Genomic DNA, 21,342 nt, shown 5'->3' on the forward strand with positions numbered 1-21,342 from the left:
TTGTTATAAACCCAGGTAACGTAAAAAATTAAAATGTTTTTGAGACTACGGAAAGGTAACGAACTAAGTGTGTAAGGGAACCCGTTATTCCGTTCATCGTCAACTTATTTAATGGGAGTACGTATGTCCTATACACACAGTGTTAAATTTGCAATATTGATGACTCATTATCTCAGAACCTGTGACAGAGACCTGAAATTTTTGGGATGTATAGTATCACTCCTTTTCTGATTACTGAACCAGAATCAAAATGTACAGAGAAATAGTTAGCTAGTTCTAATTTTTTTAAAATGTTGTTCAATATTTTCTTTTAAAAGTCCACTTTTTCTTCCGTAAGTAAAAATCCGTTAGAGGTAGAGATGTTTTGTTTTGGGAGGTTCAGTAGCTGCAGTGTACTAAGCGGTAACATAGTGGAAATTAGAGATATGTATCTGTAATAGTTCCTGAGATAATGGGTCAAATAATTTTAAAAATGCCATTTCCGGCAAATCAAGTTCAAACATTTTATTTAATATTAACTTACACATGGAGGCATGCCAGTTTCTAGAAACAGCCAGGCCCATAATCAGCATTATCTGGATCCTGTTGTTGACTATCCTGCAAACCTAGAAGCTTCCTTCTTTTCCTGCCTCTTGCTTCTTCAGTCATTTTCTCTGCTGCACGCTGGGCTTTCATGATCCTAAGTCGATGCATTCGCTGAAAGGCTTGCAGTGTGTTGGCACCTGGAGTGATACCAAGTTCCTCTAGTACCCCAATTCGTCCCTTTATACCATCATTAAACGTTATCGGAGCATCACAAACACCCAACCATAGAGTTTTCCTGCCAACAAAGACATTTTTTGGTATCATCATCATCATCATCATTTAAGACTGACTATGCCTTTCAGCGTTCAGTCTGGAGCATAGTCCCCTTATAAAATTCCTCCATGATTCCCTATTCAGTGCTAACATTTTTTGGTATGCGGGTCCAAATTAAATTATTGAAAGACTCATTCGGGTTTTGTGTTCGACCATGGAGACATTTAGAAAGAAGGTTTGGATCAGCTAATTCTCTATATATTGGTTTAATAGCTTCCATCACTGCAGATGGTATGATTATTTTTGTGCCTAAATCGTTCCTCGCTACCCGCTGCCTGAGCTTTGCGGTACTTGCACCATGAATCAGCACTAGGGGGCATAGACCATGTATAGGTGTATCGTCAGCGGAAGATTTGTGGAAGAATGTAACCCACACTGCTCGTTTTATCCCTTGTAGATCATGTCTATTCTTTCTTATTGCCATTCCATAATAATGCTTGAGTTAATCAATGTTTTTGTCTGTAAGTCTTCGTTTACCATTTACAGGCCTTCCATCTGATAACTTCTCCTTTCCTTTTGTCTGCTTCAGCTTTTGGAGACGTGTTCAAATCCGTTTTTGAAGGTGGACCACACATTCAATCTTAACAATCTGTTATTACCATAAGGTTGGCTTTCCACTGCTGATTTGTAAGCTTTTTAATCACCATCACCCAAGTACTCAGTGTAACACACATCTCTCTCCTGTTGTGAACGTCTGAACATAGAAACAACTGCATTAGCCTCCATACCCCCTCTAGTTCCCTCATAATTCTTAGCACAATTTGTTTTATGGCTTTCATTTGTTTCATCAACTGATTTACACTGATGACAGTATTTAGTTAGCACTTCAGTGTCTAAAACTTTACCTGTGTCAACACTAGTGACAGTTGCAACTGAATTTTTTTGATGTGTGACCTCTCTTCTGCCATGTGCCATCAACTTCCACAGATATGTCTGTTGTGTAATTATACTGCTTCTTTAGCAGCAGCTTTCATAGAAGCAACAGCAACAGATTTGACACATTCACCAACTGCTTCTGTGTACTTACTTGATCTGGTTGGTGGGTTTCGCAAGTTCAGCGTTGCACGTAATACTTCAGCTGCAGTCAATCCTTTCCCAGTGCACCTCATTCCATGCAGGAATCTAACATTGCACTCAAACAAGTCATTCTTGCACTTTTCAGAAGTCCAAAATGATGTCGAGAGCCTGCAAACTTCGCACTGAATATCAAGTTTGTTAGCCAGTCCAGCCCAGTCCAATCCTCAGAGATGCTAATTTGCCCACCACAAACCTTACATGACACAGCATCTTGCAAAACTTGTCCTAACACACTGAAATCTAAAAGAACATAACCTAAACTATTTTGATCTTTTCCAATAAATAAATCCTCATGGTCTCCAAGTTTCCTCTTCGAAGCACTAGTAGGCGTGTTCTTATCACGGGTCTGTGAAAAATCTATTTCAGGATCAACACTGGATTCAGGTTTTGTGATATACTGATTCCCATGGAAATGTCGCTTCTTAAAACAACCGTTTCTTTTCGTCATGTTGAAAAGAAGTATAAGAGCGTATAACAACACACCAAACCACTATGTTTTCAGCTCAAAGCTTATGAATCATGACACCCACAAAGTAAATAAACAAAATGCATGTGCTATACCGCCATTTCTGTTTACACAGTGCATCCAAACTCTTAACACGAACATTAACATGATTTCAAGGAATAAATAGCTGCAAACCACAGCCTTCTAGATTGAATAGTTCAAGAGATAAAGATAGTTAGGCAAGTCAGTGCAGAACGACCGGATAATTTTACACACACACTGTTAACTTTGAAATGATGAAAACTACACTTCCAATTGGAATTTTTCGACAAATAATGCATCGCATTATTCAGGAGAGATCAAATATTAATAAGAGACAATAATCCGGAAATGTCCCTTTTTGACCAATTCCGCCATATGTACTCCCCTTAAGTGAGAGACACCAATAACATGTAATTATGTACGAGAATGAATATTCATTCTGCAGTGGACGGTACTCTGATTTGAAAGTTTCTGGCAGATTAAAACTGCGTACTAGACCGGGGCTTGGAACCTGGGACTTTTCCTTAGAGAGCGTGTCATAAATCGTGCTCAGATACTCGGAAGAACACATGCCATTGAAAAGTGAAGGTCTCAGACTACAGTTCTAGTCCAGAACGAAGTTTGAGTCTTTTAGGAAGTTTCAAACTACACAGCTGTTTATAGAAGGAAATAGTGTATTTTGAAGTATAAAGATAGGCATACAGAAGGTTTATAAAATTTAGTATCTCATTGTATCACCAGATGATTTACACCAAAGTGATCAATATGTAGCTACAACAGAGCAGTATTGTCGATTCCAGCTACAGAAATTGCCTCATAGTTGTTGTTAGGAGATTCAGAACAAACAAATATTCTAACAAGCTAAAGCCTGCAAACCCATACAGAATGAACAGCGATGGAATTTTGGCAATGTCGCATAAAAGCGTGCAAATGCGAGCAGGCCTGAGGGGATTTTCCACACTGTTGGACCACGAAGATGTTGATCTGTACGTGCCTGGAAGCAACATATTGGCACAACAAACATGCCATTAACCACTAAAAACTCCCATTGAGTGTAGCACAGTTATGAGCAATCTAGCAGCACCCTTCGCGACGCCGGGGCCATTAAAGTCTCGACCATGTTATTCTAGAGATGGTGGCTATCGCTGAAGCAACCGTTTTTCAGTTATATTGATTTATTTCAACTCCAGTTTAACTGAACTACTAAAACTGCTCGAAATAACTGCTTTATGAAATAAGCCATTTTCTGTTTTTTATAATAAATGAACATAGAAATCGAACAAAGATTGAAAACTTTTGAATACATCAGTTTCAAGATACGTAAAATCATAATATTAAAATAAACGGACAAGTAGAAGATAATTTAGAGCGTCCACCCTTCACTGTTTTTCTCTGAAAGTGATAAGTAGATATCTACTATAAAAAAAGTTACTAGTAGTCTCATACTGATTCTAATATTTTAAACTGCGCTTAAATCATGCTGTAATCGAGAACCATACTGCTATTTGGAAATTACTAAGACACTACTGAAGGGAAAAAACTGAGATTGAACTGCTATTTTTGGTGTTAATTTCTCTGATTCCATAGCGTACAAGCTGAAAAACGCATACTATGTAGACATAGGCAGCAGATCAGCTGCTATTTTCGTTGCAAACAGTGAATGAATTTTTGTTGCGTTTTACATTTTCTCCTTATATATTGCCACAAGTTGGTTGTGGCTCCTCCAGTTTTTAACCTTTTAAAGCAAACAGAGCGTTGTACTTCATTGGTATCATACTTCATAAAATTACTCCCAGATTAGGGATGGTGCCATTCTGTAACACAGCTGGTGTCCGACGACAGCAGCGAGGAACTACCATACAGACGAGATGGGGTTAAGTCTTGCAAATCGCATGCGCAAGCGTGCCATCTTACAGGCTACGCCACCTGGTAACAGGTATATTTTTGTCTCACCACTGCTGTACCAGTTCTGCTGCTCTCTTCTGTTGACATTGTTATTCGCTTTTCCTATTTTCTGTAATAACGCAACATTTCGAAGCAATGGAAATTTTACGAATAAAATTTATATGTTCTGTAAAAAAGGTGTATTTAAAAACGAAAAAACTTTGCACTGCTGCTACATCTAATTGATGTTTCGTTTTTTACTCAGTTAATAGTAAAAAATAAAAACATCTCTTATAACCGAGACCGAAGTACCCAACCATGAAACTGGAGCAGTACAACAGATGAGCCATTTCCATGTTTTACAGTAGCAGCCTAACTTCTGCCTTAGAGGGCAGTCATTGGCGACCAGGGTGGACCTCTGCAAGAACCCTGGCAGATGTTCGCGTCGCTCGCACTTCTTGCTCATGGACACATAGTGATACCCGGAACATGGTTGCTGTGTGAAGCAACCAGAGCTAGCAACGCACGTCGCATACGTCACACGTCACCGGTCTTCCGCTGCTGACGGCATAGCCAGCAGACCCAGCGCCTGCAGCACTTCCATCATTGAGTGCAGGGCCGGTCTAGATTTCGGCTCGTGAACGGCACTCTGCCAAGAGTGCCATAGCGCTCAGCCTCACTGCACACTCCCCCACCGCCACACTACGCTGTCTGAGCGGAAGGAAGGGGGACAGGGGGAAACTGCGAAAGCATCACATTTAAATGGCAGCGCAGTCACACTGCATATTACTTGATTTTAAACGTGACATTTCTCAACAACACAGATCGCAAACACATTTTCAGCACTGTTTAATTGTAAGAGATAATATAATTTTTTATCTGCTACTAACTGACGGAGTATGGAGAGACGCAGACAATTTCACAGATTTTTAGAACTCAGGTTGCTACATAATCGTGACTTTATTTGGTTTTAAAATTGAGGAAAAGTCTTTCACACAGATATGTGGATGTATTGTAGCACTTTTGCTACTTAATTATGGAGGCGAGGAAATTCTACTTGAGGACAGCATCATACAAAGTTTTAACGTAAAAGGATTTGTCATTAAAGCGGGAATTACCTTGCAGATCAATCAGATACATCTGCTCGTGTACAGGAGCGCTTTCAACTGAAAGGGCAAACCGTCTAGATAGCCGTTCAAAAACAGATATGTCATTGGCAGTGTTCTCAAAAAGATTAGCAAACGATCCCTGTAATTCTTTCAAGACCACAATGAATTCTTCAAACCTCGCGTTTTCTTTAATGGCAGTGAGCTTAGAGAACTGACCTTGGTTTCTCAGAAAGTGTCCCTTCTATAAAGTGATTTTTTAAAAACATTTCCCCATCAGATCGGAAAGAAGTAGTTTCTCACGTTGCAATGTTTTACTGTGGACAGAGTGCAGTCTAGTGCACTTAAAATACGACGCATACAATGCATTCTGGGTGCTATAATTGTCGTACCAGAACAACTTTTTTCGTCGTAAATTCAACAATAGTGAGTTTTAAATTGAAACATCGTTCCAGGCTTGCTCCTTGTCTTAACCAAGCTACTTTGCACCAATATATAAAGTCCCCATAGTTTTGGTTTTATTCCAACGAAATAATATTGCGTGCGGCTTTAGAAATTTTACTATTTGTAGCACTAATTACTTCTCGCGCTGAATGCCTGCAAAGTCTAGCACGAAGTACCTCTTGTATAGAACAGTGAATCCTATCTATCGTTGTAATTTGTTGCTCTTTCATTAGCAGCTAAATCTTTCAATTATTTGTGCATGGTATTGTAATATCGTTTCACAGCAAATTTCCAGTACGTGTCGCTTATGTGACTGCTCAATGTATACTGAGAATACTCGTCTGTCTAATCTGTCATTCCCATTCATTTTTAAAGGGTTGTGATGATAGATCGCTTGACTACCCCTTTTTGTGCAAACAGCCACGGGACTTGTCAAAGTCCTTCACGCCACGAACAAGTAGCGAAGGGAAAACAGATCGAGACCACGATTCTGTCGAACTGACGATAGTTGTGCCGACCTAAAAATGCAGCACCGCAGTTGTAAATGAAATGTCGCTCCAGACAAGCCGAGCCATGGCCCGTGCGCGGCCCCTACACGTCGCCCGCGTGAAGTGTGGCACGCCGTGGCCGGCGCTCTTGTAGTGCGAAACTCAGTAAAGATGATTTACTTTACAGCTGAGGTTTCCTAGCCAGCACTGGCTAACACAACCACCTCACCACTCCGCCACTCCACCATCTCAACACCGTAGCGGTCCTTTTTATCCCTGGTCGCTGCAGTATGCTCACTCGCTAATTTACTATCTCACTGAATTTTGTAAGGACCAAAGATTGCCTATCAAGTCTTTCGCTCAGAAGTAAGGAATGTGAGCATAAATAAATCTCACATGTCACATACTGAACAGACTAAGTATCCTAACGTCGACTTTGCAATATATTCACCAGTTAATTGTAATTAATGTCTATAGTATAAATTTATGGAGACGACCAATGGCTTTGCATTTGAAAACATAACATAGAGAGATATTCTGCAGTTTCATTTCAATTTATCAGCAGCTATACTAAAAGGAGTGCCTTAATTCAAGTAATTTATCCTCAGTAACTACTCAAAATGATCAAAATAGACATCGTAAGGATGAAACGGCAGAGATTCACTGATAAGTGGAAATCAAAATACGGAATAGTGCTTATACTAATTGCAAGCAATGATACATAAAATTTCCTGCCGTTAATGTTTTGTATTATTTACGGCAATTCTAAAGTGCTAATGAAAGCCTGTAAAGAGTAAACAGTTGACAAAAGTTGCACAGCGAAAGACGTAATGACCATGCAAAGGGGAAGATATGTCATGGAGGTTGGAACATTGTGTGTATTACTCTCTTAGAGACTGTACCGTGCTCCCTACGACTGATGCAATCTCGTTATAGTATTTACTATAGCAAAAGATATTCTACAGGTATACTGACACCGAAATACCAGTAAATAAATAAATAAATAATGGTCAAGATATAAATTTGCTGAATAAAAATCACTGAAGAAGTTCTGATTTACATTGTTAATGTTGACTCTTAACTGCGAATGCTATCGATAGTGGCTGCTGCGTCATGGAAGTTCAAGATGACGGATATAATCATTCAATGCATTTACGGTGCTGTAATCCAACATAAAAAAATGGTTCAAATGGCTCTGAGCACTATCTGAGGTCATCAGTCCCCTTAAACTTAGAACTACTTAAACCTAACTAACCAAGGACATAACACACATCCATGCCCGAGGCAGGATTCGAACCTGCGACCGGAGCAGTCGCGCGGTTGTGGACTGAAGCGCCTAGAACCGCTCGGTCACCGTGGCCAGCAATCCAACATCAACAGGTATGAAACTTCGTAGCAGATTAAAACTGTTGTTGGACCGGGACTCGAACGTGGGATCCTTTATCTTCCCTGGCGAAGTGTTCTACTGCTACCTATCCCTTTCCTGTTCCATTAGCAAACCCCTAGCGAGGAAAAAACGACTGTCCGTATGCTTCTGTACGAGCCTTTATGTCCCTTATACTCTGTTTGAGGTCGTACGACGCAAAATGTACGATGATGGTAGTGGAATTGTTCTGCAATCTGTCGATCCTCTAAACATTAGCTATTTTTCACGAAAAGAACGTCATCTTCTCGCCAGGAGTTTCCATTTGGGTTAGAAAAGCGTTTCCGTGATACTCGCATTTTGATCTAACATACTGGTAGCAAATCGCTTTGCATCATCGTTGATTATAAATCACTCAGACTAAATTGCAATGGTTTGTAGCAATACGTCATACTAGTCTAACAATATGTCATCCTAGTCTCCTGGAAATTTCTTTCGGAATCACACTAAGATTAAACTGTTATACTGTGATGCAATCTCGTTACAGTATTTACTATGGCAAAAGACATTCTACAAGTAAACTGGCACGGAAATACCAATAAATAAATAAATAAATGAACAATATATCAATTTGCTGAACACAAATCACCAAATAAGTACTACATTACGCTTTGAATGTTCGCGATTTTCAGGGCAGAATAGCAGGCAAAATACCCAATATATAAAAAAGTACATAACAAAATATAACACTCATGGTTTAACAACTATAATTAAATAACGGAGAAAAGAAATTTGGAAAGTGCTGCTAAATAATGCTGCACAGTTAAACAACCAAACTAATACCCTGACAAAAAAAATCGCAACACCAAGAAGGTATTGCGTAACATAAACGATGCGGGTAGCCATGTTCCTACATATGAAAGATGATGTCAGTTCGTGCCTTTCTGAGGATGTAAATCAGGTTTGCTTTAAATACACTCTGTTACGGTCGTGAGTGTTAGTTACGTTTGAGAGTGGACGAATGAGTCGGTTGGTCAAGAAAATTTATAAGGGACAAAAACCCCTTTACTAACATCTCACTGAGTTGGAACGAGGTCATGTAATAAGGCTGCGAGAACCTGAGTGTTCCTTCTGCGATAATACAGGGAAACTTAGCAGGAATTTAGCCATTGTAAATAAGTACTTGCAGCGATGGTCATGAAAATGCACGGTCGCAAGAAGACCGGTCTCCAGATGGCCATGTGGCGCTACCAAGAGAGAAGGGCACCACAGTCGCAACAAACTGTTACAAATAGGTTATTTCAAAGACACTTCCAAGCCAGACGCCTCTTAGTGTGTATTCCACTGCCCCTAAACCACCACCATTTGCGATTTCAGTGGTGTCAAGCGAGAGCTCATTGGAGGTGATGGTGGAGGTCTATTGTGTTTTCTAATGAAAGTTGGTTCAGCCTCGGTGCCAGCGATAGCCATGTGTCGGTTAGGAGGAGGCCACCTGAGGGCCTACAACCAATCTGTGTGCGTGCTAGAGACGCTCGACCTACACCTGGAGTTATGGTCTGGGGAGTGATTTCCTATGACAGCAGGAACACAGTCGCAGTTATACCGCGAACCCTGACTGCAAAACCGTACGTCAGCGTGGCAATTCGGCCTGTTGTGCTGCCATTCATGAACATCGTCCCGTGGGAGATTTTCCCGCTGGATAACGCTCGCCCACATACCGCTGTTGTAACCCAAGCTGCTCTACAGAGTGTCGGCATGTTGCCTTGGCCTTATCGATCAACGGATCTGTCTCTAGTCGCTCACGTATGTGACATCATTTGCCGACAACTCCAGCGTCATCCAAGACCAGCATTAACCGTCCCAGTATTTACCGACCAAGTGCAACGGGCATGGAACTCCAACCTACAAACTGACATCTGGCACCTGTACAACTCAAGGCAAGCACGGGTGCATGCTTGCATTCAACGTTCTGTCTGTTACACCGATTACTAATGTACCAGCGTTTCTATTTTCGAATGGCTTATCTAGCGCTTATATTAACCTATTTTCTAGCAGTGTTATATCACTTAAATATATTACCTAGACAAATGTATTCCCGAAATTTTATTAATCTACATTGATTATTTTTTGAGATTGCTGTATTTTTCCGTCAGTGTAATAAGCCAGTAGAGGAAACATGGTGTTCAACAAACTAATCACATTTCTCGTACTGACATGTTATAAATAAGGCTTTTTGTTTACAAGTAAATATTTATCTAGATACTGCGGAGAATTGGTCATCAACCAAACAAAAAAATGATTCAAATGGCTCTGAGCACTATGGAACTTAACTGCTGAGGTCATCAGTCCCCTAGAACTTAGAACTGCTTAAACCTAACTGACCTAAAGACATCACACACATCCATGTCCGAGGCAGGATTCGAACCTGCGACCGTAGCGGTCGCGTTTCCAGACTGTAGCGCCTAGAACCGCTCGGCCACCCCGGACGGCTCAACCAAACAGTTTTCATATTTAAAACATAAACAGATTTAAGATTTTGTATTTCGAATTTTTTGTGACGTTCGCTTACTCAAATCTAACAACGCTACGGCAGGGTGACGAGGTGCTGGTGGCCGTGCAGGAGGGCGTACTGAGAGGCAGCACAGCCACGAGCGCCTACAACACGACGTACTCCGCCTTCCTGGGCATTCCGTACGCCGAGCCGCCGGTTGGCGACCTACGCTTCGAGGTGAGTGGCCATAGGCACGGCTCTTGTTTCATTATTATTTCTCTTTCCTGTCTCAGACGTTACGTCTGGTTAAAAATGGAAAGTGACGCGGACCTTGATCAAGTGTGACTTCCTTTTAACTGTACCGTATATGTTACATTGCATTTAGGAACTTTCGGGTAATTGAACATGTATCAATAACTACAGATTTCTGTAGTTGTATATGTACGTTTGGATGTAGCTGTATTGCGTTGATGTGCTGGTGGATATTGTGTGGTATGACTCCTGTAGCTGATAGTATGATTGGTATAATGTCAACTTTATCCTGATGCCACATGTCCTTGACTTCCTCAGCCAGTTGGATGTATTTTTCAATTTTTCTCCTGTTTTCTTCTGTATATTTGTTGTATTGGGTATGGATATTTCGATTAGTTGTGTTAATTTCTTCTTTTTATTGGTGAGTATGATGTCAGGTTTGTTATGTGGTGTTGTTTTATCTGTTATAATGGTTCTGTTCCAGTTTAATTTGTATTCATCGTTATCCAGTATATTTTGTGGTGCATACTTGTATGTGGGAACGTGTTGTTTTATTAGTTTATGTTCTATGGCAAGTTGTTGATGTATTATTTTTGCTACATTGTCATGTCTTCTGGGGTACTCTGTATTTGCTAGTATTGTACATCCACTTGTGATGTGATCTACTGTTTCTATTTGTTGTTTGCAAAGTCTGCATTTATCTGTTGTGGTATTGGGATCTTTAATAATATGCCTACTGTAATATCTGGTGTTTATTGTTTGATCCTGTATTGCAATCATGAATCCTTCCATCTCACTGTGTATATTGCCTTTTCTTAGCCATGTGTTGAATGCATCTTAATCGATGTGTGGCTGTGTTAGATGATACGGTTGCTTACCGTGTAGTGTTTTCTTTATCCAATTTACTTACTTCGTATCTGTTGATGTTATGTGATCTAAAGGGTTGTAGAAGTGGTTATGAAATTGCAATGGTGTAGCCGATGTATTTATATGAGTGATTGCTTTGTGTATTTTGCTAGTTACTGCCCGTTCTATAAAGAATTTTCTTAAATTGTCTACCTGTCCATAGCGAAGGTTTCTGATGTCGATAAATCCCCTTCCTCCTTCCTTTCTGCTTAATGTGAATCTTTCTGTTGCTGAACGTATGTGATGTATTCAATATTTGTGGCATTATGATGGTGCAAGTGTATTGAGTGCTTCTAGGTCTGTGTTACTCCATTTCACTACTCCAAATGAGTAGGTCAATATTGGCATAGCATAGGTATTTATAGCTTTTGTCTTGTTTCTTGCTGTCAATTCTGTTTTCAGTATTTTTGTTAATCTTTGTCTATATTTTTCTTTTAGTTCTTCTTTAATATTTGTATTATCTATTCGTATTTTTTGTCTGTATCCTAGATATTTATAGGCATCTGTTTTTTCCATCGCTTCTATGCAGTCGCTGTGGTTATCCGATACGTAATCTTCTTGTTTAGTGTGTTTTCCCTTGACTACGCTACTTTTCTTACATTTATCTGTTCCAAAAGCCATATTTATATCATTGCTGAATACGTCTGTTATCTTTAGTAATTGGTTGAGTTGCTGATTTGTTGCTGCCAGTAGTTTTAGATCATCCATGTATAGCAAATGTGTGATTTTGTGTTGGTATGTTCCAGTAATATAGTATCCATAATTTGTATTATTTAGCTTGTTGGATAGTGGGTTCAGAGCAAGGCAGAACCAGAAAGGACTTAATGAGTCTCCTTGGTATATTCCACGCTTAATCTGTATTGGCTGTGATGTGTTATTATTTTAATTTGTTTGGATATTAAGTGTGGTTTTCCAATTTTTCATTACTATGTTTAGGAACTGTATCAATTTAGGATCTACTTTGTATATTTACAATATTTGTAGTAACCATGAGTGGGGTACACTATCAAAAGCTTTTTGGTAATCAATGTATGCGTAGTGTAGCGACCTTTGTTTAGTTTTAGCTTGATATGTCACCTCTGCATCTATTATCAGTTGCTATTTACATCCTCGTGCTCCTTTGCAACAGGCTTTTTGTTCTTCATTTATAATTTTGTTCTGTGTTGTATGTGTCATTAATTACTGTGTAATGACTGAAATTAATATTTTGCATATTGTTGGTAGGCATGTTATGGGGCGATATTTTGCGGGGTTTGGTGTGTCTGCTTGATCTTTAGGTTTCAGATAAGTTATTCGATGTGTAAGTGTATCAGGGAATGTGTATGGGTCTGCAATGTAACTGTTAAATAATTTAGTTAGATGTGAATGTGTTGAGGTGAACTTCTTTAGCCAGAAATTTGCTATTTTATCTTTTCCAGGGGCTTTCCAATTTTGCGTAGAATTAATTGCACGGGTGACTTCATGTTGCAAAATTATCACTTCAGGCAGTTGTGGTATCATCTTGTATGTGTCTGTCTCTGCTTGTATCCACCGTGCATGCCTGTGATGTTGTACCGGGTTTGACCATATGTTGCTCCAGAAGTGTTCCATGTCTGTTATGTTTGGTGGATTGTCTATTTTAATGTGTGTATTATCTATTGTCTGATAAAATTTCTTTTGGTTTGTGTTGAATGTTTTGTTTTGTTTCCCTCTATTTTCAATTTTTTTTGTATCTTCTAAGTCGTTTGGCCAATGCTTGTAATTTCTGCTTCTTTTAATCTAATTGCTCTATCGCTTCTTGTTGTGAGATTTTATCTAACCTTTTTCGTTTTTTCTCTGATATTTCATTTCTTATTAATTGTGTTAGCTGTCCGATGTCTTTTCTCAGTTTTTCTATTCTGATCTGTAGCCTGTGTTGACATGCTGGTTTTGTGGGTTTCTTCTGTGTGTTGGTTTGTTCTGATCTCTGCCTAGTGTGTATATTCAGTGTAATGAGTGCTCCTGTATAAACCAGTAGTTGTAACTCTTCCATAGTTGAATTTTCATTTATTTTGTTGTGTATGATTGTGTTGATAGTTGTTATTGTTGTTTCGACTTGTGGGTTATTTGGTGGTCTATGCAAGAATGGTCTAATGTCTGTATTTGTGTCTTTGTATTCTATATATGTTAGTTGAAATTTTTCTTCTATATCTAACGTGTGTGTCACTTCATGTTCTATTTGTGCTTGTTCTGGTGGCCGTCTTAAGATTTCGTTTTCCTCTGATTGTTTAATTGATGCGTGGTGTTCTTTGTTTGTTTGCTCTGGGATGTTTGAGTCCATTACTGTATTTTCTTCTTCTTCTGATGGCACAATATTTTGTTCCAGTATTTGTTGTACTTGTTGTTTGATGTTTTCTAATTCTGACTGGGGTATCGTGTTATTTTTTATTATTACACGGATCTGATCAGCTAGTCGTCGTTCTGTTAAATATTTTAATTCTGGGTATCTGGTAATAAATGTTGTGTATACTTGTGATCTGTATCCAGTTGTGTTGGTTCCTAAGTTTGTTGCTTGGTAATAACAGAACATGAGGTGTCGGTTAACTTCATCTGACCATCTCATCCTCTGTCTTTGTTTTCCTTCTAGAGTGGTTGCAGGAAGCATGTCCCGCAAAACACCTCTATTTGGATTTAAATAATTTTCCGTGTGGCTAGCAGTGTCGTTGCCATTGTGGATGGGCATAGGGTTCAAGCGTCGTCCCCGACCATGACGGCGCTGGTCCGAGGCTTCATTAGCTCTGTCCTGAACCAACTAATCACACTAAAAGGGGGGTTAGCCCTATTAGTGGTTTGTTCTTTTCGTCGCCTTTTACGACTGGCAGAACATACCGGAGGCCTATTCTTTTCCCGGGCCTTATTATTATTATTATTCTTTAAATCTCGCTTGCAATGAGATAAGTTTCTCTCAGGTATGTTCACGGAGAGCTGCGAATGATACATGAACGAGTTACAGAAAAATGGTTGATAGTCAAAGAAATGTAACATTTTATGAATGTTTGCTGTCTGAGCGAACGTATGCCAGACGAGTGAAATGAATCCTATTTGTAAGAAAGGCGATGAAACACAATGCCAAAATTTCCGAGGAATAAGTGTAGAAAATTCCTACAGCAAACTGTATGCTAAATTATGAACAAGAGATTGGTACCAATAGCAGAAGTGCAACTATTAGAGGTAGAACATGGTTGTAGAAAAGGTAGATCATGTTCGGACTGTCTTTTCATTGTGGCGCAAGTAACCGAGAAAAGACGGGGAATTTAATTGTCAACTTACTACGAATTTATCGATTATGAAAAGGCGTTTGACTAAGTAAAGCGTAAAATGCTATGGGAATCACTTAAGGCGTTGGGAGTTCCAGCACAAGCATTATAAAAAAATAATAATAAAAGGATCTGTCCTCTGAGGAACGGGACAGAATCTGCCGATATCAATCAAGGGGTGAGACAAGGCGGCAAAGGCCCCCCACCCTCCCTTTAATGTTTACATTTACGATATAGTTTGTAAATGATTGATTTTATTAAATAACGCATTAAGAAGTGGTAATTTTAATTTTATGACGATACTGTTTGCTGATGATCAGATTATAATAGAAGAATCTGGAGAAAAATTTCAAATTTCAGTACAAAAACTGAGTCAAACTGCCGCTAAATATGGAATGACAGTGTTGACAGATAAAACAAAAGTGATGGCCTTCCAAGGATTGGAGTCCATAAGAGCCAAAATCATTGTAGATGGGCAAATAATTGAACAAGTTAGAGAATTTAAATATTCGGGATGCAATTTTAAATGTCTCAATCCAGATAATGTAGAGCTCAAACCAGCCAGATTTAAACATTTCTGTGGAACTACACAGCATACATTAAATCATAACTTACAGAAAGAACCATTAATTAAACTCTACAAAGTAATTGTGTTACCTTTGATGCTGTATGGTAGCGAATATTGGACCCTAACATCTGATCAGTTACGACAAATCGAATCATCAGAGATAAAATTCCTCCGCTTTTCGGCGGGATATTCATTGCTTGACCATAAAAGAAATCACGATATTAGAGAAGAACTAAAAGTTGAAGCTGTTACAAATATAATTGAAAAATACCTAATGAACTGAAAAGACCATGTTCAGAGTATGTCTAATGATACAATAACTAAAGCAGCAATCTAATATAAAACAACCAGTAAGAGGAACGTTGGACGACCCTTACAGATATAGTGTGAACAGTTTTGAGGCAGAACAGGCCAAAAGACCATATCGTTGAAGACGATGATGGTAAATGTTACATTTAAAACAACATATATTGCTGTAAACTTACTTTTTGGTGGCGAGCAGCATGAATTTGTCATAAGTATTAATAGTAGGTGGGATGACAAGTTTCGCGATTAAGGACTGGCTGACTGATCATATCACAGGCAGGTTGAAGTCTCCAATAACCATCCGAATTTATGATTTCCTCCTTTCATTGCCACTGCATTATCAGCACGATGAAAAAATTTATAAGAGCACATGGTTCGGTTAGCAACACTGTATATGGTGTGTAACCGTACCAGCAGCTGATCATGTTAATCTCCACAGGTCTCGCAAGTTGCGAGAGTCAAGTGAGTGAGTATGTGCCAGTTGGTTATGTGAGATCAGCCCGGTGAGATGGGTCAACGTGGAGAAAGAGACAGAATGACGTAAAGTAGCTGTCGGGTATGCACTTCTCTCTGAAAATGCGTTATAAAGTTGATAGATTTCGGTGTTTCAACGGGTCTGCAAAGAATAATGTATCAGCTGCAGCCAGGTAATGGGTAGTCAAAAGATCCTGACTGAAAGGTGCCAGAGCTAGCTCACTCATTTGTTACATAGTTTAATTCTTAATTTCTTTGCGTGTTTTTGGTACTTGCATTGTCTAATTCATAAATTTCTGGCGTATTATAGTATTTGAGAGTTGTAGCATCGCGTTTTAGTACCTGAATAGTGTAAAATCGCGTAGTCTCCTTCCGCCGCCGAGCAGTGTGTCAGCAGTGCGCAAGTAGCAGCATTACTGCATTTACTAGGCAATCTTGTATTTTAATAATCGTTTAAATTTCGTGTCGATTTGTTTGCGCTCTCTGTAGATTAGTTTAGACGTTCTTTGCACAACAGTTTTTAGCATGGATAGGGACTGCAACTGCTGTGTTCGGATGCAGGCTGAGTTGGCATCCCTTCGCTCCCAGCATCAGGCAGTGTTGGCTTCGGTCACACAGCTTGAGGCTGTTGCCAATGGGCATCACTGTGGGGTTCCGGATGGGGGTTTGTCGGGGACGGCCAGCTCGTCCCATGCATCCCCCGATCGGACTACGACTGTGGTTGCTCGGGATACTGCCCGCATTGAGGCTGATCCCTCACCTGTGGTAGAGTGGGAGGTCGTCTCAAGGTGTGGCAGGGGGCGAAAGACATTCCAGAGGGCTGAACAGAAGGCCTCTCCAGTTTGTCTGACGAACTAGTTTCAGGCTCTGTCTCAGGCTGATACTGATCTTCGGCCTGACATGGCTGCTTGTCCTGTTCTAGAGGTTGCCCCTCAGTCTGCAAGATCTGGGCGGTCGCAGAGGGTGGGCTTACTGGTAGTTGGGAGCTCCAACGTCAGGCGCGTAATGGGGCCCACTAGGGATATGGCAGCAAGAGAGGGGAAGAAAACCAATGTGCACTCCGTGTGCATACCGGGGGGAGTCATTCCAGATGTGGAAAGGGTCCTTCCGGATGCCATGAAGGGTACAAGGTGCACCCATCTGCAGGTGGTCGCTCATGTCGGCACCAGTGATGTGTGTCGCTATGGATCCGAGGAAATCCTCTCTGGCTTCCGGCGGCTGTCTGATTTGGTGAAGACTGCCAGTGTCGCTAGCGGGATGAAAGCAGAGTTCACCATCTGCAGCGTCGTCGACAGGACTGACTGCGGACCTTTGGTACAGAGCCGAGTGGACGGTCTGAATCAGAGGCTGAGACGGTTCTGCGACCGTGTGGGCTGCAGATTCCTCGACTTGCGCCATAGGGTGGTGGGGTTTCGGGTTCCGCTGGATAGGTCAGGAGTCCACTACACGCAACAAGCGGCTACACGGGTAGCAGGGGTTGTGTGGCGTGGGCTGGGCGGTTTTTTAGGTTAGATGGCCTTGGGCAAGTACAGAAAGGGCAACAGCCTCAACGGGTGCAGGGCAAAGTCAGGACATGCGGGGACCAAGCAGCCATCGGTATTGTAATTGTAAACTGTCGAAGCTGCGTTGGTAAAGTACCGGAACTTCAAGCGCTGATAGAAGGCACCGAAGCCGAAATCGTTATAGGTACAGAAAGCTGGTTGAAGCCAGAGATAAATTCTGCCGAAATTTTTACAAAGGTACAAACGGTGTTTAGAAAGGATAGATTGCATGCAACTGGTGGTGGAGTGTTCGTCGCCGTTAGTAGTATTTTATCCTGTAGTGAAATAGAAGTGGATAGTTCCTGTGAATTATTATGGGTGGAGGTTACACTCAGCAACCGAGCTAGGTTAATAATTGGCTCCTTTTACCGACCTCCCGACTCAGCAGCATTAGTGGCAGAACAACTGAGAGAAAATTTGGAATACATTTCACATAAATTTTCTCAGCTTGTTATAGTCTTAGGTGGAGATTTCAATTTACCAGATATAGACTGGGACACTCAGACGTTTAGGACGGGTGGTAGGGACAGGGCATCGAGTGACATTATACTGAGTGCACTATCCGAAAATTACCTCGAACAATTAAACAGAGAACCGACTCGTGGAGATAACATCTTGGACCTACTGATAACAAACAGACCCGAACTTTTCGACTCTGTATGTACAGAACAGGGAATCAGTGATCATAAGGCCATTGCAGCATCCTTGAATATGGAAGTTAGTAGGAATATAAAAAAAGGGAGGAAGGTTTATCTGCTTAGCAAGAGTAATACAACGCAGATTTCAGACTACCTAACAGATCAAAACGAAAATTTCTGTTCCGACACTGACAATGTTGAGTGTTTATAGAAAAAGTTCAAGGCAATCGTAAAATGCGTTTTAGACAGGTACGTGCCGAGTAAAACTGTGAGGGACGGGAAAAACCCACCGTGGTACAACAACAAAGTTAGGAAACTACTGCGAAAGCAAAGAGAGCTTCACTCTAAGTTTAAACGCAGCCAAAACCTCTCAGACAAACAGAAGCTAAACGATGTCAAAGTTAGCGAAAGGAGGGAGGGCTATGCGTGAAGCGTTCAGTGAATTCGAAAGTAAAATTCTATGTACCGACTTGACAGAAAATCCTAGGAAGTTCTGGTCTTACGTTAAATCAGTAAGTGGCTCGAAACAGCATATCCAGACACTCCGGGATGATGATGGAATTGAAACAGAGGATGACACGCGTAAAGCTGAAATACTAAACACCTTTTTCCAAAGCTGTTTCACAGAGGAAGACCGCACTGCAGTTCCTTCTCTAAATCCTCGCACAAACGAAAAAATGGCTGACATCGAAATAAGTGTCCAAGGAATAGAAAAGCAACTGGAATCACTCAACAGAGGAAAGCCCACTGGACCTGACGGGATACCAATGCGATTCTACACAGAGTACGCGAAAGAACTTGCCCCCCTTCTAACAGCCGTGTACCGCAAGTCTCTAGGGGAACGGAAGGTTCCAAATGATTGGAAAAGAGCACAGGTAGTCCCAGTCTTCAAGAAGGGTCGTCGAGCAGATGCGCAAAACTATAGACCTATATCTCTGACGTCGATCTGTTGTAGAATTTTAGAACATGTTTTTTGCTCGAGTATCATGTCGTTTTTGGAAACCCAGAATCTACTCTGTAGGAATCAACATGGATTCCGGAAGCAGCGATCGTGTGAGACCCAACTCGCTTTATTTGTTCATGAGACCCAGAAAATATTAGATACAGGCTCCCAGGTAGATGCTATTTTTCTTGACTTCCGGAAGGCGTTCGATACAGTTCCGCACTGTCGCCTGATAAACAAAGTAAGAGCCTACGGAATATCAGACCAGCTGTGTGGCTGGATTGAAGAGTTTTTAGCAAACAGAACACAGCATGTTGTTATCAATGGAGAGGCGTCTACAGACGTTAAAGTAACCTCTGGCGTGCCACAGGGGAGTGTTATGGGACCATTGCTTTTCACAATATATATAAATGACCTAGTAGATAGTGCCGGAAGTTCCATGCGGCTTTTCGCGGATGATGCTGTAGTATACAGAGAAGTTGCAGCATTAGAAAATTGTAGCGAAATGCAGGAAGATCTGCAGCGGATAGGCACTTGGTGCAGGGAGTGGCAACTGACCCTTAACATAGACAAATGTAATGTATTGCGAATACATAGAAAGAAGGATCCTTTATTGTATGATTATATGATAGCGGAACAAACACTGGTAGCAGTTACTTCTGTAAAATATCTGGGAGTATGCGTGCGGGACGATTTGAAGTGGAATGATCATATAAAATTAATTGTTGGTAAGGCGGGTACCAGGTTGAGATTCATTGGGAGAGTCCTTAGAAAATGTAGTCCAGCAACAAAGGACGTGGCTTACAAAACACTCGTTCGACCTATACTTGAGTATTTCTCATCAGTGTGGGATCCGTACCAGACCGGGTTGACGGAGGAGATAGAGAAGATCTAAAGAAGTGCGACGCGTTTCGTCACAGGGTTATTTGGTAACGTGATAGCGTTACGGAGATGTTTAACAAACTCAAGTGGCAGACTCTGCAAGAGAGGCGCTCTGCATCGCGGTGTAGCTTGCTCGCCAGGTTTCGAGAGGGTGCGTTTCTGGATGAGGTATCGAATATATTGCTTCCCCCTACTTATACCTCCCGAGGAGATCACAAATGTAAAATTAGAGAGATTAGAGCGCGCACGGAGGCTTTCAGACAGTCGTTCTTCCCGCGAACCATACGCGACTGGAACAGGAAAGGGAGGTAATGACAGTGGCACGTAAAGTGCCCTCCGCTACACACCGTTGGGTGGCTTGCGGAGTATAAATGTAGATGTAGATGTAGATGTAGACGAATGTCACCTCTTGACAACGACAGTGAATTTCGAACCGACAGGAAATCTTGCTGTCGGCGATTCCAGGTACATGACAATCAATTCCGAGAGAACTTTGCAAAGAGAACTGAAAGTAATGGACATTTGGAGTCCGGTATAAGGCATACGGCCACTGTTCACGGAGACCCATAACTAACATTGCTCGAAATTTTATACAGATATTGAATTTCCCTTGAGTTCAGGATTTGCGTACTAAATAAAAGGAATCACGACACCTCATACTGTATTTCAGTGCAGCATTTGCAAGTGAAATAACAGGAATCACAATGTCTTAAAATGCTCTTGAGTGTGGCATTTGAAAATTACGCTGTTAGGAGCGACAGCCACAAGCATGTAAATGGAATTTGTAAACAAAAGTGCTTTTGGATCATGGCTCTCCAAATATAATTTACAAGTTGCTGTCATAAGTGAAATGGAAATAATAATTTGCCCTTTATCGGTACGAATTTCTCAGGATTGTACCACGGCTTCCAACGGTGTTGCTATAAGATAAAAGAAAATTACAACCTCACCTGGCAGAGGAGGATTTTAAGCAATTTACCAGGCAATAGTTGAGCTAATCGTGGCGAAACTGAAGGCGTCCTCATGTATGCTAGCAGCGTCTGGTGGCAGCACAAGACACTGGACGGATGTGGGTGGGCGACGGCCCCCATGTCCCAAAGACCGGCGGCGCGGATGTAGTGGGAGTTGGGTACGCTGTTGTTCCCACGATTCCCTCAACAAGAATTACAGACATTAAAGGTATATTCCTAATAAGCTTTTCTTCTCTTGGCAATATGCATGTCACACAATTGACATCGGCGGCCCACATCCTGTGGAAGTGTCCAGTTGACACCTCTGTTCCTGGATTTGATAATGTCTCCTTCCCGGCAGTTTGATGATGTGATTCTGTACCCTTTCAACAATACTCAACAGCAAAGA

At 41.0% G+C, this 21,342-nt stretch overlaps 1 protein-coding gene across 2 annotated transcripts in view; it reads left to right on the forward strand.

The window, feature by feature from the left end:
• The window catches only part of LOC126475029 (acetylcholinesterase-like), a 215,684-nt gene that overhangs the window by 80,866 nt on the left and 113,476 nt on the right, over positions 1-21,342 (forward strand). For both annotated transcript variants that reach the window (XM_050102572.1, XM_050102570.1), the window contains one exon: positions 10,301-10,435. In XM_050102572.1, the coding sequence (XP_049958529.1) occupies positions 10,301-10,435 (135 nt within the window). The remainder of the gene's footprint in view (positions 1-10,300; positions 10,436-21,342) is intronic.

This window comes from Schistocerca serialis, chromosome 4, assembly GCF_023864345.2.
Source record: "Schistocerca serialis cubense isolate TAMUIC-IGC-003099 chromosome 4, iqSchSeri2.2, whole genome shotgun sequence".
Classification (NCBI taxonomy): Eukaryota; Metazoa; Arthropoda; class Insecta; order Orthoptera; family Acrididae; genus Schistocerca; species Schistocerca serialis.